Source organism: Hyla sarda, chromosome 3 (genome assembly GCF_029499605.1).
Source record: "Hyla sarda isolate aHylSar1 chromosome 3, aHylSar1.hap1, whole genome shotgun sequence".
In the NCBI taxonomy this organism is placed as follows: Eukaryota; Metazoa; Chordata; class Amphibia; order Anura; family Hylidae; genus Hyla; species Hyla sarda.
The window spans coordinates 243,601,880-243,620,234 of record NC_079191.1 but is presented as its reverse complement, the minus strand read 5'-3'; the positions used below and the strand labels follow the sequence as shown (position 1 = coordinate 243,620,234).

Here is an 18,355-nt window from a genome sequence, read left to right as displayed (position 1 = left end):
TTAACTTTCTGGCACCAGTTGATTTAAAAAAAAAAAAAAAAAAAGTTTTCCACGGGAGTACCCCTTTAATGGGTAGGAACATACACAGAAAAATATGACACGTGTGACCCTAAAAAAATTATAGGGTAATAAAGCAACTTACAAACAATCATAGTGCCATAGCGCAGAGCTCTTCCATATTAGCTATGCGGCCTTGGCTTGTAGCTTTGACGTCCTGTAATACTCTTTGAACGCAGTCTACTTAAGGAAAGACCTTTGATGTGAAAAGGGGGCTCGTACTGCCCATTAGATTTTAAAAGGGGTACTCCGGTGGAAAACATTTTCTTTAAATCAACTTGTGCCAGAAAGTTAAACAGATTTGAAAACTTCTTCTATGTCTTAATCCTTCCAGTACGGTTTTTAAACCGTAGACAAAACCATGGTCAACCACGGTTTAGTCTCTGGTTTAAAAACCGCACTGCAACCATATACGTTTTTTTTTTTTTTTTAACATGGACGTCAATGGGAAACGCACATGTATACGGTTCCATACGGGGAAACCGTATAAGGTTTTTACTCTGCACATGCACATTTGCATCCTAACACCCCTCCCATTAAAAATGGACCAACTTTTCATGTTGGAACAGTATGCACTTTTAAAAACAGTATACAGTTTAAAAACGCATATGGTTAACTTTTTCCCATACGGTTCCATCCGTTTTTTTGCCATACGGTTTTCTTTAGAAAAACTGATTGAGGACAGTATGGCAAAAATGTGGTGTGAACCCAGCCTCAGCTGCTGTATGCTCCACAGGAAGTTCTTTTCTTTTCTGTCTGACCACAGTGCTCTCTGCTGACACCTCTGTCCATGTCAGGAACTGGCCAGAGCAACAGCAAATCCCCATAACAAACCTATCCTGCTCTGGACAGTTCCGGAAATGGACAGAGGTACCAGCAGGGAGCACTATGGTCAGACAGGAACTACATAACTTCCTCTGGAGCATGCAGCAGCTGATAAATACTGGAAGGATTAAGAATTTTTAACAGAAGTAATTTACAAATCTGTTTAACTTTCTGGCACCAGTTGATTTAAAAAAAAAAAGAAATAAAAAAAAAAAGAAATAAAAAAAAAAAGAAAAGAAAACATTTCCACCGGAGTACCCCTTTAAGGCAGAAGGAAACTTTCCTCAGTCACAGTAGTTTCAGTCAGAATTGGCTCACTTCTGTCTCAACTGAAAATATAATGAGCAGTAATATAAGCCCCCATCTTCCCATCAATGGTATCTGTCTCTGAGCGGACAGCAGTAGAAGTGAGCTCCCTGCATTCTCAGCCTGTGACAGGATGTCACAGCAACAAGGGGGACAGCTCAGGCTGCGTTCACACGACCTTCTAGACCCGTCCTTCTCCTGTCAAAAATAAAAATGGACAATAAATGATGCAAACAGATGTTATCGGTTTGTATTAGGGCTGCACAATATGGGGAAATTGTGCATTTGCGATATTGGGCATAAATTTTGTGATTTTGATATGCGATGCGATATAAAAATAAAATGGTGAAATCCCATTTCATGTCCAATCGCCTCCATTTCACATCTACCTACCCATTTTATGCCCACCGCATATTTCACATCTCCCCCCCGTCACATCCCCCCCCCCCCCTTGTCACCGCCCCCTGTCACATTTCCCCCCCCCCCCCCCCCTCCCCTCCTGTCACATTCTTGTACTGCAGAAATACACTGGGTTTACCGGGCGGATTTCAAATCTTCCGCAGGACCCGGGAAACCTAGTGTATTGTTGCAGTACAAGACCTTTCCCCATCAGCCAATCACTGGCTTGACACGTGACACCACTGCGGCTAGTGATTGGCTGAAAAGGGAAAGGTCCTATTGTCTGTACTAAGAAGAGAGGGAACTCCGGAGCGCACGGAGACAAGTCTGCAGGGACCGGGACTAGGTAGGGAGAAGTTTTTTTTTTTTCTTCTCCCTGCGCCCTTAGCTCAGTGTTTTTCTAGCAGGGTGCCTCCAGCTGTTGTGAATCTACTACTCCCAGCATGCTCGGACAGCCTTTGCCGGTCCTGGCATGCTAAGAGTTGTAGTTTTGCAACAACTGGAGGCCCCCTGATTGGGAAACACTGACTTAGTATTTAAATTAGTTTTTACCTTCTTTGGCCGGCCCCCGCCACAAGAGCCAGCCAGAGCAGATAATCGCATGTTTTCCTGGGGGGCCATATCGCTATATCGCAAAAAGCAAAAATCGCGATTCGATTGCTTTTGAGATCTATCGTGCAGCCCTAGTTTGTATCCGTTATTGTTCAGTTAATAAACCCCCAAAAAATTTTTTTGTTCGGAGCATGCTCAGAAGTAAAAACAGATCAAAAGACAGATTGAAAAAAAGGATGCAAACGGATGACATTAAAGGTTCACCCGTTTCCATAGACTTCAATGTAAAATTTACTATATCCGTTTTTTTCTTACAGTAGAAAAAATACTGCAATTTCTGCCATCAAAAAAACTGAAATGAGTGCAGACGGGTACAAACGGATTGCAAAAAAATCCCATTGACATGAAATGGATTTTTTTTTCACCGTTTTTAATCAGTTTAAAGAACGGAACCAAAACGCGGATAAAAAAGCGTGAACAGACGGCCGTGTGAACGCACCCTCGGCTGATAATGGAAGATCTCTGCACTATAACATTATATTAGTAACTTGCTGTATTATACTGTTTGACACCATAAACAGGTTCATGCGCCCCTGATGCCAAGTAGTGAAGCCCTTTAGGATCGAGAATAACCGGAGGAAAAAAAAATAATGCTTGCACTAGGGATCGACCTATATCGATTTTTTAGGGCCGATACCGATAATCTGATATTTTATACCGATAATTTATACCGATTTTCCAGTATAAGCTATCGGCTATTTCTCACCCCCCAACCGCAGAAGCCGCTGAAGATCAATGATTTAAAGCGGGCGCTTTAAATCAATGAACTGCAGCGGCTTTTGGGGGGCCAGAGTCCGCCACCGCCACCTGCTTCTCTCCCCCTGCCTGTCCTGGCTGTCCAGGCATGCTGGGAGTTGTTGTTTTGCAACATCTGGAGGTCCTCAGGTTGAAGACCCCAATGGGGCACATAAAAAGTGCAAAAAATAAAAAGTTGAAAAAAAATAATAAAGCTAAAAATAGGGAAAATCCCCCCCCCCTAATAAAAATTGTCAGTTTTTCTTATTTTTACCCCCAAAAAGTGTAAATTAGAACTTTTTTTAGAAACAAATTTGGTATCGGCGCGTGCGTAAATGTCCAAACTGTATAAATATAATGTTAATGATCCCATACGGTGAACGACGTAAACATAAAAAAAAAAAGTCCAAAAATGCTGCTTTTTAGTCAGATTTTATTCCCAAAAATTTAATTTATAAAAAAAATAATCTAAAAGTTTCACATATACAAACGTGGTATCGATAAAAATGACAGATGACGGCGCAGAAAATGAGCCCTCATACCGCCCCATATACGGAAAAAGTTATAAGTGGTCAAAATAGGGCGATTTTAGATTTTGATTTTGTACAAAAAGTTTTTGATTTACTTTATTCTATGAGGATCACAAATAAACTCTGTAAATTCTCATTTCAGGTTATCCCTGTGTGCAGTGCATGGGTGCCCATCTATCCAGAGCAGTGTGTCTCCAGCTGTTGAAAAACTACAACTCCCAGCATGCCCAGACAGCCTTTGGCTGTCTGGGCATGCTGGGGGTTGTAGTTTGACAACACTGATCCAGAGTGCATTGAAATACCATTGAAATGCCCGGTTCCCTATACACCTCCTCCACCCAAACCGAGATGAACTACAAGTCCAATGATGACCCTCACAGCACCCCCATCTCACATATGTATCATTCCTGATAGACAAAGAGGAGACGTCACCCACACCTTTATCTACATGGCTGCGTTCACATTAGGACGCGGCAACGCAAACCCACGTTTCAAAACCGCATAATACCACCTCCCTCCCCCACCACGTACACTAATGCACATCCAGATAACGCGGAGCTGACGCTTCAGGCCAATATAAAGAGAAGATTATACCATTACCCTCGCTGGGTCCGGAGGGGATAATTAGCCGGTATTGTGTCAACCAAAGAAAAAAAAATCTACAGGCGCCAAACTAGTCAGAGGCAAAGGCACGAACCCTTCCGGTGAGGCTCCCCCTCTTAATAGCCGCTTTTTGGTTTCTCCCTTACGGCAACGCGCATTTTACGTGCCCTAATGTGGCCGATGTTTTGAGGCGATTCGACTCCTCCCACATGAAGTAGAAAACCCCGCCTCCACGTAGACTGGTCATGGATGTCACTCCTTCTCAACGCCTTTTAATGACTGGACCCGCCCAAATCCCGTAGCCCCGCCCACATCTCGCTGCTTTCCTCGGTATTCCAGCAGTGACGGGTCCCGCCCTCTTAGAGCCTAGCACCGCCCACCAGCCCTTACCTGGCCCCTCCCACCTCTGTCTGCACCGTGTCTGTATATGTGTGTGTACGCGCGTCCCTGGCCGAGCGGGAAATTCTCATTGATCACCGAATAACGGGCAGCCGTGGGTGGCAGTGCGTGTCCTGGTGAACGGCCGCCTGTCCCGTGCACCGTCTGCTCCCAGTGGAAGCCGCGCAGCACTCCATGGCGTACAGTCAGGGGGGCGGAAAGAAGAAGGTCTGCTACTATTATGATGGTAAGAGCCGGGGCAGCAGCACTGGACCGAGGCCTCCTCCCCCCCCCCCCCCCACCCCTCCTGAGCGGCAGGCTGGGTACCCCAGGTGATCGGTGCAGGTAGCTCAGATGCTGGGCCCGAGGTGCGAGGCCTTCACCGGTCAGTGCGCTGGAAAGTTGTGTCCGGGAGCTCCCTGTGCGGTACCGCGGCCTCCTGCTCGGGACAGCACAACTTCTAGGGGCTGCTGTGTGATAGGCGGGTGCTGGACACTGTTCACACCTACAAGATGCTTTATGTCCAACTACCGATCAGCTGTGCCCACATTAGATGGGAGGTGATGGGGCAGGAGGGATTTATAAAGGCCCCTTATACATTACACATGTCAGCTGACTGGGAGCCTCATACACTACTGTGACTACTGGGGATCGGGCATGTTGGATCAGAACTGCCCAACCCTTTCATTTTTTTAGGAGACTGTTTGCCACCAGAGCTGTCTGACAGCAGCCTACCCCTCCTTTCAGCCAAGCAAAGTCCAGTTCTATATGACCCACCCTTGTATTACTTGCAAGGGCATTTATCTGAATGGAAGAGGTAGGTGACCGTCTCATCTGTATAGCCACCTGTAGCTGACCAATGGCAGACATTCCTTACCTGCCAACAAAAGAAAGCATTAAAGGAGATAAAGGGGATAAGGTTTAGATGACAGGGGGTCTGAGTGCTGGGGCCCCCCACCATCTCCAGAATGGGAACCCTGCTCTCAGTGAATGTAAACAGCACATGCTCAATTCTTTTGTATATGTATATGCTGCAGGATAGCTGTTAGGTTGTGTTCACACTGAGGAAGGCATGGTGACACGCCACTCGCAGAGATTCAGCCTGGCAGCCGCTGTCGGTGGTAGGACCGCGCTGCACTGTGCCGTCACTGTTGAACATGTTATTGTTGTTTCTTTGGGTGGAACAATTTCTGTGGTGGATTTTTCAGCCCCTGAAATTCCGCATTGTGAACGGGTCTCGCGGAATACCCATTCACGGGGCTCGCGGAATACCCATTCACGGGGCTCGCGGAATACCCATTCACGGGGCTCGCGGAATACCCATTCACGGGGCTCGCGGAATACCCATTCACACTAATGTTAAAGTTCACCGAGTGTAATTCCGTAGTGTGAACAGACCCTTAGTGTATATAAGCAAACCGTACTTTTCCTTGAGATGGTGGTTGGCACATCTATGGATTGCCCCTTTATATGGCTTAAATGGAATGTGTCTGCATTATTTCATGCTAAGCGCTTTAGACAACATTGGACCTGTCTTGGAGATGGGGGTTGGTAGATTTTTTTATGTCTCAGCCAAGTGTCAAGGAGGTGGGGCCGAGCTGCTCAAGTGCCATAGCCTGGTGTGCCCCCCCCCCCCCCCCTTGCCCTAATCTTCTAGCCCCTGGACGGACCTCTGTATATCGATCAAGAAGGTGTTTTGGGGTGTGGGCAACTGAGGAGGCTCACCAGGTTGTGACACTTGAGCAGCTTTCCCCCACCTCCTTGACACTTGGCTGAGACTTAAAAAATCTACCAACCACCATCTCCAAGACAGGTCCAATGTTGTTTAAAGCGCTTAGCATGAAATAATGCAGACACATTCCATTTAAGCCAATAGTTGGACAAAAATGACCACTGTGTTAATACTCCACCCGCTCGAACCCCTACACCTGTACAGCGCCCCGACTCACTCCTGACCGGAAGTTGTAACCCCGCCTCCATGCATCTCTATGGGAGAGCCAGATATAAAGGAGCTGAACTTGTCTCCACCTCTCCTATAGAGATGCATGGAGGGTGCGTGTAGACTCCGAGGAGAGTCAGGTGCTGTACAGGAAGTTGCCGGGGGTCGCAGCAGTGGGACCCCTGAGATCAGACATCGGAGTACCCCTTTAAAAGAATGTGGCTTTGGTTACAAGGAATGTGGCCAAAATTTTAGCATAAACTTCTGGATTTAAGTTAGGCCTTGTTCGACCTGTCGTCGGGCTCCATTATGTGGAGCTTCTTTGACAGTTTTGTTACGTTTAGCGGAGAAAAAAAATTGTGCAAGCATTATAATTTTTTTTTCTCCACTATAAATTACCGGGTCACCAATGGACCCCATGCAAGTTAATGAGGTCAGTTGAGACCTCCCCTTACATCCTTCCCTTCAATCCCCTGGTTGGACTTGATGGACGTATGTCTTTTTTCAACCATACTAACTATGTAACTATGTAACTATGTAAGTAGCTGTTTGCATCAGGCTTAAGAAGGAAGAAAAAAATATATAAAAAATGATCGGACCCTGAAAGGGTCGGATGTAAACAGCAATGTGGATCTAGCCTTAGTCAGGTAATAGATGGTCTAAACATACAAGACTAGATTGTCTTTATGTACGCCGGACGTATTCATCCATTTATGTACGCCGAACGTATGCATCCATTTATGTACGCCGGACGTATGCATCCATTTATGTACGCCGGACGTATGCATCCATTTATGTACGCCGGACGTATGCATCCATTTATGTACGCCGGACGTATGCATCCATTTATGTACGCCGGACGTATGCATCCATTTATGTACGCCGGACGTATTCATCCATCTGGTGATTTGGAAGACTGTTTGTTATAAAGCTTTAGTTAATCTGGACCATAGACAATCCTACCAAACTGCACCAACTGTATAGAGAAGTGCAGACTGCTATGCTCTTCAGTAGTACATAGGAATAATTGTGTCCATGTGAGTACACTTACTACATCTATACATCTGAACGGACAGTCCCATACAGTCCAGCTTGGGTGTAAATTAGGGCTGCAACGATTAATCGACATTATCGATAAAATTCGATAACGGGATTCGTTGTCAACGAATCCCATTATCGAATAATCGGCCGATTCGTTGTCCGGGTTCCGGCTGTGATAACACTGCTGCGGGCGCGCAGCCAGACGCTGGTCCGCACCGCCGCAGCCTCTGTTAAGTAGTCTAGTCCCTGTCCCACCCTCCGCTACCCACTGCTCACCAATCACGTATGCGGCTGCTTCTCTGAACTCCTCCCCTCCCCCGCCGCTTGTGGATGATCTACACTTATGGAGCCTCAGCCTGCCGTGGAGGACTCCGTACTACTACTGCAGTTTAATGCACCCTGCCCCTGTTACTGCCGCATTGCTTATTCACATACACATGGGGGGTATCTGCAGAGAATTCCACCCTAGTGTCATCTACAGACGCTAGGATGCAATGCTCTGCATATACCCCTATGTGTATAGCCTAATCGGACAGCCTATCACCGGCCGCAGCGATGTTCCGCCTCGGCTAGTGATAGGCCGACGTCCCTCCGACGTTCACGTCCCCAGCGTAAGGCCGACGTCGGAACATGCGTTTGTTTATTTTGTTTACCTTTTGCAGCCCGAGCATAGGGATACAGCACAGTATAGAGTGTCAGCGCCGGCGGCCGCAACTAATAGAACGAGGAGGGCAGCGCTTGCAGGTGATATGTGTGTATTTTCCCCGATGGGGACAGCGCAGCGCTGGGCTGATAATTAATTTGGGGAATACCGTTATATACCGTGGAACCGCCATAACGGGGGTATGTACAGAGCATTGCATCCTAGTGTCTGTACTACAGACATGGGTTGGGTGCAATGCTCTGCAGTCTGCAAATACACCCATGTGTATAGGAGTGCTATAGAAAAAGTGTAAAGTAAAAACAAATTAAATGTAAATAAACCGCACCCCAATAAATTAGTTCCACCTTTTCCTATTGCTATACAAAAATCGTGAAAAATAAAATAAATGTTAGTAAATCATTAACATTTTATTTTAATAGTTCAGGCAGTTACCCATGCAGCAGTATCAAATTTACACTGATTTCTGTACAGAATCATTAATAATGACCCTGTATAGCAACCGACGCAAATTTAAAAAAAAAAGTCAAAAATTGCTGTTTGGTCACATCACATGCTAGATAATATGGCCATTGTACATAATTCTTCAAGTAGAATCAGCTGGACCCCTTATTTTGGCATTACAGTGACCCCTCGACCTAAGATGGTTCCGACATATAATTTCAACATGCGATGGCCTTTCAGAGGCCATGTTGAAGGCATACGATGCTTTTGTATGTCGGGGCCATCGCATAAACGGCTATCAGGCAGCGCTGACTGCTTCAGCTGCCACCGAATAGCCGTTTATGGTGCCCCGTGAACTCCGGTGATGTCTCCTACCTGTCCTTGGGGCTCCAGAGTGTCCTCTTCGGGATCCCCTGCATCGTCGGCGCTCTCCATCGTCATCACGTTGCTGCGCTCGCCGTCCTGTCATCCAATAGCAGCTGCGTGCGTAGCGACGTGATGGCGGCGACGGAGAGCGAGGATGCCAGTGAAGCAGAGGCCTTGCTGGAGTGTCGGAACACCTCGGGGACGCAGCGGTGACGGTCCGGAGCGGCGGGGACAGGTGAGTACAACTTCGTCTAACAGTGGTCTACAACCTGCGGACCTCCAGATGTTGCGAAACTAGGTGTTGTAGTTTTGTTGGGTGTTGTAGTTTTGCAACATCTGGAGGTCTGCAGGTTGTAGACCACTGTCCTATACTTTACATTGTACGGATCCCTCAACATACGATGGTTTCAATAAACGATGGTCCGTTTGAAACGGATTGCCATCGTATGTTGAGGGACCACTGTATATGACGTTTTTTTTTCCGATTAATCGATATAACAACTAATCTATTTTTTTTCCGATTAATCGGCAACTAATCGATTATGAAAATAATGGTTAGCTGCAGCCCTAGTGTAAATCCTGAAGGAGGTGCTATTAGTGTGAATGAAGGGGAATTATTTGGTTTTTATGGTGTTTGACATATACAATTCTACCTGCTGGTACCATGATGTGGTGGTCTACAGGACAGCATTGTCTCTTGAGGAACCCTTACTACAAAAGTGACTCTCTGCCTCTTCAAGCCAAATACCCCTCTAGAGTACCCCCAAGGAAGCCATTAGTTACGCAATCCTGAGCTCTCTGTCAATCATTGGGGTAGCAGAGGTAGGTGATAAGGTGAAGGAATATGACACCACTTGGTGAACAGGAAACATGTCTTCAGTAAGTGCGCCCCCTCCCTGACTATATAAGCAATGTGTACACTCCATGTTTATAGTGTATCTCGGACTAGGTTCATATTTGTGGGGTTTTCTCCAAATGGATAACATACTGAGGTAACTTTTTGATCTACCACAAAAACTACTGTCATTTCTGTCCCAGTGATATTTTCACCTTTTTTTTTTTTTTTTTTTCTCCTCACATTTTCAAAGGTCTCTTGTGCTGCTTTGAAAATGTGAAAAATCATTTTCGCGACACTTTTGTTTTTCTTCACCCCAATTTTTTATTTTTTTTGCAGCCATATTACATTTTTTGAGCCAAAAATGCAGCCAAAATTGCCTATTTTTGCGCAAAATTTTACATCCTAGAAACTTCTGGCGGAAACATCTCATGAAATATACAAAGTGTCCAGTCAAGCGATAACTGTATAAATAAGACATTTCTGAGCTTTAAAGGGGATACTCTGCTGCTCGACATCTTATACCCTATACGCAGTACCTGGTGTTCTAAACAAATGCCAGGGTTCCTGTTGTGATGCCACACCCCCTCCATTCATGCCTATGGGAGGGGGCGTGTCGGCTAACACTCCCCTTCCCATAGAGGGGGACATCACGATCACGGCCTCCAGCTCTGAGCGTCCTGAACAAAATGTTCAGGACACTGGAGCACCGGTGTACCCCTTTAATGTGAGTGCAGGTGCAGTGACCGAAAAAAAATATTTTTTATAACTTTTTTTTATATATACACACACAGTAACCCCCCCCCCCCCCCCGACCTGCGATGGCCCCGACATATGATTAAATCGACATACGATGCTTTTATATGTCGGGGCCATCGCATTAACTGCTATCTGACAGCGCAAAATGCTTAAGCTGCTGTCGGATAGCAGTTTAAGCATCCCTGGCAGGTTCGCTTACCTATTCCCGTTGCTCCGGGTCCACTTCGCGATCCTCCGGTGTCTTGCGCATCTTCTCCAGGGTCCGGGCCTTGCTTTCCGGTGACATTATTACGTCACTACGCACGCCGCGCCGGCGCAGCAGCGTAATAACGTCACCAGAAAGCGAGGCCCGGACCCTGCAGAAGATGCGCAAGACACCGGAGGATCGTGAATAAGACACCGGAGCAGCGGGACAGCATCGGGAGCCCCTGGGACAGCATCAGGAGCAGTGAGGACCTGGTCCGGAGCAACCGGGACAGGTGAGTACAGCTTCCTATACTTTACATTGCACGGATCCCTCAACATACGATGGATTCGACAAACGATGGGTCGTTTGGAACGAATTACCATCATATGTTGAGGGACCACTGTATGTGTGTGTGTGTGTGTGTATATATATATATATATATATATATATATATATATATATATATATATATATAATTAATATTATATTTTTTATATTATATAACACCTTTCCCCCCCCAAAAAAAACAATAAAACTACAACCATCAAAAAGCTGGTGTGAAATTTTTGATGTAAACTGGACCCTCGCCCCTTTGAAAATATCATGTAAAGCAGACAATATACATGGACATGCCCACTTATACAAAACTGACGTGAACAGTGTAAACCGAGGCACAAAGCTCTTTGAAAATGTGGTCGATTATTATTTTATTTATTTTTTGGTGCAAAATTCTTTGAGACTCTCCCCCCAGTGTCTTTTAAAGTAAAGCTTTCAAGCAGGTAAATTGACAGGCCCGTTGTAATGGTAAAAGGCAATTGATCAGGCATCCGATACATAGAGGGGCATTTATCAAAAGTGAACTTGGGGTCCGTGCGCCAAATTGATGGGATGGCACACAGGCGTTGATGAATCAACTGTCACATGGAGACAGGGTTGAATTGGCCTGTGATTTCTTCTAAATATGGTCTGTGCGTCCTGGCTGGAGGTGCTGTAGGTCTTGCTTGTGCAGGCCCTAAAGGCCTCTTCCTTCTGATGGCGGATCAGGTAACTGCTACACTTGATGCTCATTCTATGAATTGTGTGGCCCATGACTAGGCTGGAGACTTTGGCAGACAACATGGTAGAGGCTGCAGTTGGGCCAAAGTTTGGCTACATAGGTGCAGAACAAAGACACCTCCCTAAGAGACAGGCAAGAGACGTTTTTGCAATACAGTTCCCGTATCAGATTTTTAATAAAAAAAAAAAAAAAAAACAGATTCCTCAAAAACTGTATCAAAACATGTGTGCAAATTTTAATCAGTACAGTGGTCCCTCAACATATGATGGTAATCCGTTCCAAATGGACCATCATTTGTTGAAACCATCGCATGTTGAGGTATCCGTGCAATGTAAAGTATAGTACAGTGGTCTACAACCTCCAGACCTCCAGATGTTGCAAAACTACAACACCCAGCATGCCCGGACAGCCAACGGCTGTCCGGCCATGCTGGGAGCTGTCGTTTTGCAACATCTGGTGGTCCGCAGGTTGAAGATCACTGGTATTGGAGGTTATACTCACCTGTCCCCTCCGCTCCGGACCGTCACCGCTGCCCTGGATGTCGCCTTCCATCGATGTCAGTGTCCCCGATGCTCTGGCAAGGCCTCTGCTTCCCCGGGATCCTCACTCTCACGTTGCCGCCATCACGTCGCTACACACGCCGCTCCTATTGGATATCGGGACAGCGTGCGCATCGAGTGATGACGACGATGGAGAGCGCAGACGATGCAGGGAATCCCGAAGAGGACGCTCCGGAGCCCTGAGGACAGGTAAGTGATCGTCAGCGGACAACACGGGGCACCGTTAATGGCTATTCGGTGGCAGCTGAAGCAGTCGGTGCTGCCGGATAGCCGTTTATGTGATGGCCCTGACATACAAAAGCATCGTATGTTGATGCTGCTTTCAACATGGCCTCTGATTGGCCATCGTATGTAGAAATGATCGTATGTCGGGGCCATCATAGGTCGGGGGGGGGGGTCACTGTACACGGTTACATAGTTACATAGTTAGTATGGTTGAAAAAAGACATACGTCCATCAAGTCCAACCAGGGGATTGAAGGGAAGGATGTAAGGGGATAAGGGAAAGGGATGTAGTTTTATAATTCTGCATAAGCATTAATGTTATTTTGTTCCAGGAATGTATCTAACCCTGTTTTAAAGCTGTTAATTGTTCCTGCTGTGACCAGTTCCTGAGGTAGACCGTTCCATAAATTCACAGTCCTCACGGTAAAGAAGGCGTGCCGCCCCTTTAGACTAAACCTTTTCTTCTCCAGACGGATGGAGTGCCCCCTCGTCCTTTGGGGGGGTTTAACCTGGAACAGTTTTTCTCCATATTTTTTGTATGGGCCATTAATATACTTATATACATTTATCATATCCCCCCTTAAACGTCTCTTCTCAAGACTAAACAATTGTAACTCCTTTAATCGCTCCTCATAGCTAAGATGTTCCATGCCCCATATTAGTTTAGTCGCGCGTCTCTGCACCCTTTCCAACTCTGCAGTGTCCCTTTTATGTACAGGCGACCAAAACTGAACAGCATATGCCAGGTGAGGCCGTACCAATGCTTTATAAAGGGGGAGTATTATGTCCCTGTCCCTTGAGTCCATGCCTCTTTTGATACATGACAATATCCTGCCGGCTTTGGAAGCAGCAGCCTGACATTGCATGCTATTCTGTAGTCTGTGATCTACAAGTACACCCAGATCCTTCTCTACCAGTGACTCTGCCAGTTTAATCCCCCCTAAGACATACGACGCATGCAGGTTATTAGTACCCAGATGCATAACTTTACATTTATCCACATTGAACCTCATTTGCCAAGTGGATGCCCAGACACTTAGTCTATCCAAGTCATCTTGTAACTTATGCACATCCTCTACAGACTGTACTGTGCTACAAAGCTTGGTGTCATCTGCAAAGATAGAAACAGAGCTGTTAATACCATCCTCTATATCATTGATAAATAAATTAAACAGCAGCGGACCCAGTACTGAACCTTGGGGTACACCACTAATAACCGGGGACCAATCAGAGTACGAATCATTGACCACCACTCTCTGGGTACGATCCATGAGCCAGTGTTCAATCCAGTTACAAACTAAAATTTCCAAACCCAAAGACCTTAACTTACCTGTCAGACGTCTATGAGGGACAGTATCAAACGCTTTAGCAAAATCCATAAACACTATATCCACAGCCATTCCTCTGTCAAGGCTTCTACTCACCTCTTCATAAAAGCAAATTAGATTGGTTTGACAACTTCTATCCTTAGTAAACCCATGCTGGCTATCACTTATAATACAATTATCCCCTATGTATTCCTGTATGTAATCCCTTATAAGTCCTTCAAACAATTTACCCACAATGCACGTTAGACTTACCGGTCTATAATTGCCTGGCGAAGACCTAGAGCCCTTCTTGAAGATTGGTACCACATTAGCCTTGCGCCAGTCCCTTGGCACAATACCAGACACCAGAGAATCTCTAAATATCATGAACAAGGGTACAGATATTACTGAACTTACCTCTCTAAGAACTCTTGGGTGTAGTCCATCCGGCCCTGGAGATTTGCTTACATTTACTTTACTTAACTTACCTTGTACCATCTCTACATTAAGCCAGTTCAATACATTATATGATGTGTTACCAGCACTGACCTGGCCAATGTCAGCTCCTTCTTCCATAGTATATACAGAACTAAAGAACCCATTCAGTAGCTCCGCCTTCTCTTGATCGCCCGTGACAACCTCCCCATTATCATTATTAAGGGGTCCTACATGCTCTGTCCTTGGTTTTTTTTGTATTTATATATCTAAAAAAATATTTAGGATTAGTTTTGCTTTCTTTGGCCACCTGTCTCTCATTTTGAATTTTTGCTGTTTTTATTACATTTTTACAGATTTTATTAAGCTCCTTGTACTGTTTAAATGTTATCGCTGACCCTTCAGATTTGTATTTTTTGAAGGCTATTTTTTTGTTGTTTATTGCTCTTTTAACCTCATTTGTCAGCCATGTAGGATTTAGTTTTAATCATTTATATTTGTTCCCCTTTGGTATATATTTAGCTGTATAGTTATTTAGAGTTGATTTAAAGATGTCCCATTTACCTTCTGTATCAGTATTTGAGAACACCTCCCCCCAGTCTATGTCCTGTAGTGCAGCCCTCAGCCCAGGGAAATTTGCCTTTTTAAAGTTATATGTTTTTGCATTCCCCGTCTGTCTTTGTTTTCTACATTTTAAGTCAAAAGTAACTATATTGTGGTCGCTATTACCAAGGTTTTCCCGCACAGTTACATTACCAACCAGCTCTGCGTTGTTGGAAATGATCAGATCCAACAAGGCATCACTTCTTGTTGGGTCCTCCACAAACTGGCCCATAAAATTATCCTGCAATAAATTTAGGAATTGTCGCCCCTTTGTAGTTTTAGCCAACCCCGGACCCCAATCTATATCTGGATAGTTAAAATCTCCCATTATTACCACTGTACCTGCCCGGGCGGCCCTCTCTATTTGTTTATACAGCCGACCTTCTATCTCTTCAGTGATATTAGGGGGTCTGTAGATTACACCAAATATTATTTTTTCAATATTTCCCTCCTTTTGTAATTCTACCCACAATGATTCCACCTCCTCAAAATCATCACACACTATGGCATCGTTCACACTGACTTTCATACCACTTCTTACATACAGACAGACTCCACCACCTTTTCTGTTCATTCTATCCTTGCGAAACAATGTAAACCCCTGTAGATTGACAGCCCAGTCATGCGAGGAGTCCAGCCATGTCTCAGTGACCCCAACTATATCAATATGTTCCTCCAGTATCAAGGCCTCAAGCTCCCCCATTTTATTTGCTAGGCTTCTGGCATTTGTGAACATACACTTTCCATTAAGTTTTACACATATAGTCTCACTAATGGGATTTTCAGAGTTATTGGGGTTAATGTCATTTTTTGAGTTATAAGGGCTAATTGTACTATTTGAGTTATTGGGGCTAATGGGATTTTTTGAGTTATTGGGGCTAATGGGATTTTTTGCGTTGTTGCGTCTAACGTTGTTGTTTAAGTTATTGGGGCTAACAGTATTTTTTGAGTTAATGGGGCTTATTGTAGTTATTGAGTTATTGGGGCTAATGGAATTTTTTGAATTATTGGGATTACAATTTTTCGGGCTACATTTATTTTTACAGCTGGTTTGTAACGCATGAATCTCCTTATCCACTGTTCTTAACCTCCCCCCACAGGACTCCTCTCCACCCGCCATTATGTTCTGACCCCTCTCTAACCTATCCATCCCACTGCCTGCTTTCTTTGCTTTATTATCCTCCCCCCACTCACCTAGTTTAAATACTCAGCCACTGTATACGAAAACTGTATACGGTTTGAAGAATGATGTCCGGTTGCATCCGTTTTTTAAAGGAGTATTCCAGAGCAAAATAACTTATCCCCTAAGTTTTTTTGCACTACAGATCTCCTTTAAGATAAACATATATGTTTTTAACTTTTCACTCCATTATGAATAAAGTTTCACTTGTTTGATTGCACAGTTTATTTTCTTGGAATTTCAAAGTAAAAAACGGATGGAACCGTACGCACATTTCCCATTGACGCACGGTTCCCATTGATTCCCAAGTAAAAAAAAAAAAAAAAGTATACGGCTTATTACAGTTTTTCTCCCGGACCAAAAACCGTGGTAGACTACGATTTTGGGTAGGGGAAAAAAAAAGACAAAACCGTACAGGATGCGAAACGGACACAACCTGGTGTATCTTTTGCCATACAGTTTTACATAGTTACATAGTTAGTATGGTTGAAAAAAGACATACGTCCATCAAGTCCAACCAGGGAATTGAAGGGAAGGGTGTAAGGGGATAAGGGGAAGGGATGTAGTTTTATATTTCTGCATAAGCATTAATGTTATTTTGTTCCAGGAATGTATCTAACCCTGTTTTAAAGCTGTTAATTGTTCCTGCTGTGACCAGTTCCTGAGGTAGACTGTTCCATAAATTCACAGTCCTCACGATAAAGAAGGCGTGTGTCGCCCCTTTAGACTAAAACCTTTTCTTCTCCAGACAGAGGGAGTGCCCCCTCGTCCTTTGGGGGGGTTTAACCTGGAACAGTTTTTCTCCATACTTTTTGTATGGGCCATTAATATACTTTATATACGTTTATCATATCCCCCCTTAAACGTCTCTTCTCAAGACTAAACAATTGTAACTCCTTTAATCGCTCCTCATAGCTAAGATATTCCATGCCCCATATTAGTTTAGTCGCGCGTCTCTGCACCCTTTCCAGCTCCACAGTGTCCCTTTTATGGACAGGTGAATGAACAGCATATTCCAGGTGAGGCCGTACCAATGCTTTATAAAGGGGGAGTATTATGTCCCTGTCCCTTGAGTCCATGCCTCTTTTGATACATGACAATATCCTGCCGGCTTTGGAAGCAGCAGCCTGACATTGCATGCTATTCTGTAGTCTGTGATCTACAAGTACACCCAGATCCTTCTCTACCAGTGACTCTGCCAGTTTAATCCCCCCTAAGACATACGATGCATGCAGGTTATTAGTACCCAGATGCATAACTTTACATTTATCCACATTGAACCTCATTTGCCAAGTGGATGCCCAGACACTTAGTCTATCCAAGTCATCTTGTAACCTATACATATCCTCTATAGACTGTACTGTGCTACAAAGCTTGGTGTCATCTGCAAAGATAGAAACAGAGCTGTTAATACCATCCTCTATATCATTGATAAATAAATTAAACAGCAGCGGGCCCAGTACTGAACCTTGGGGTACACCACTAATTACCGGGGACCAATCAGAGTACGAATCATTGACCACCACTCTCTGGGTCCGATCCATGAGCCAGTGTTCAATCCAGTTACAAACTAAAATTTCCAAGCCCAAAGACCTTAACTTACCTGTCAGACGTCTATGAGGGACAGTATCAAATGCTTTAGCAAAATCCAGAAACACTATATCCACAGCCATTCCTCTGTCAAGGCTTCTACTCACCTCTTCATAAAAGCAAATTAGATTGGTTTGACAACTTCTATCCTTAGTAAACCCATGCTGGCTATCACTTATAATACTATTATCCCCTATGTATTCCTGTATGTAATCCCTTATAAGTCCTTCAAACAATTTACCCACAATGCACGTTAAACTTACCGGTCTATAGTTTCCTGGGGAAGACCTAGAGCCCTTCTTGAAGATTGGTACCACATTAGCCTTGCGCCAGTCCCTTGGCACAATACCAGACACCAGAGAATCTCTAAATGTCATGAACAGGGGTACAGATATTACTGAACTTACCTCTCTAAGAACTCTTGTGTGTAGTCCATCCGGCCCTGGAGATTTGCTTACATTTACTTTACTTAACTTACCTCCTCCTTCTTCCATAGTATATACAGAACTAAAGAACCCATTCCGTAGCTCCGCCTTCTCTTGATCGCCCATGTCAACCTCCCCATTATCATTATTAAGGGGTCCTACATGCTCTGTCCTTGTTTTTTTTGCATTTATATATCTAAAAAAATATGCCTGAGGACCTCCAGCGGTTCCGGAAGCCGCTACAGGTGGGTGCTGGTAGATCCAGGGGGTCCCCAGCAGCGGGACCCCGGCGATCTG

General features: G+C 44.7%; 2 protein-coding genes across 4 annotated transcripts in view; one reads left to right on the top strand and one right to left on the bottom strand.

Moving 5' to 3' along the window:
- Nucleotides 1-4,901, bottom strand: part of LOC130362226 (uncharacterized) — a 28,134-nt gene extending 23,233 nt beyond the window's left edge. The window contains exon 1 of one of the 3 annotated variants that reach the window (XM_056566355.1): nt 4,773-4,901. The gene's annotated coding sequence lies outside the window, so the exon portion shown is untranslated. Of the gene's footprint in view, nt 1-4,064; nt 4,279-4,457; nt 4,559-4,772 lie in introns of those variants that run through there. The other 2 variants (XM_056566356.1, XM_056566354.1) reach the window with 2 other exon arrangements.
- HDAC2 (histone deacetylase 2) overlaps nt 4,470-18,355 on the top strand; it is a 59,574-nt gene continuing 45,688 nt past the window's right edge. Inside the window, exon 1 of the mRNA XM_056566351.1 lies at nt 4,470-4,692. Within this exon, the coding sequence (XP_056422326.1) occupies nt 4,641-4,692 (52 nt within the window). The 5' untranslated portion in view covers nt 4,470-4,640. The remainder of the gene's footprint in view (nt 4,693-18,355) is intronic.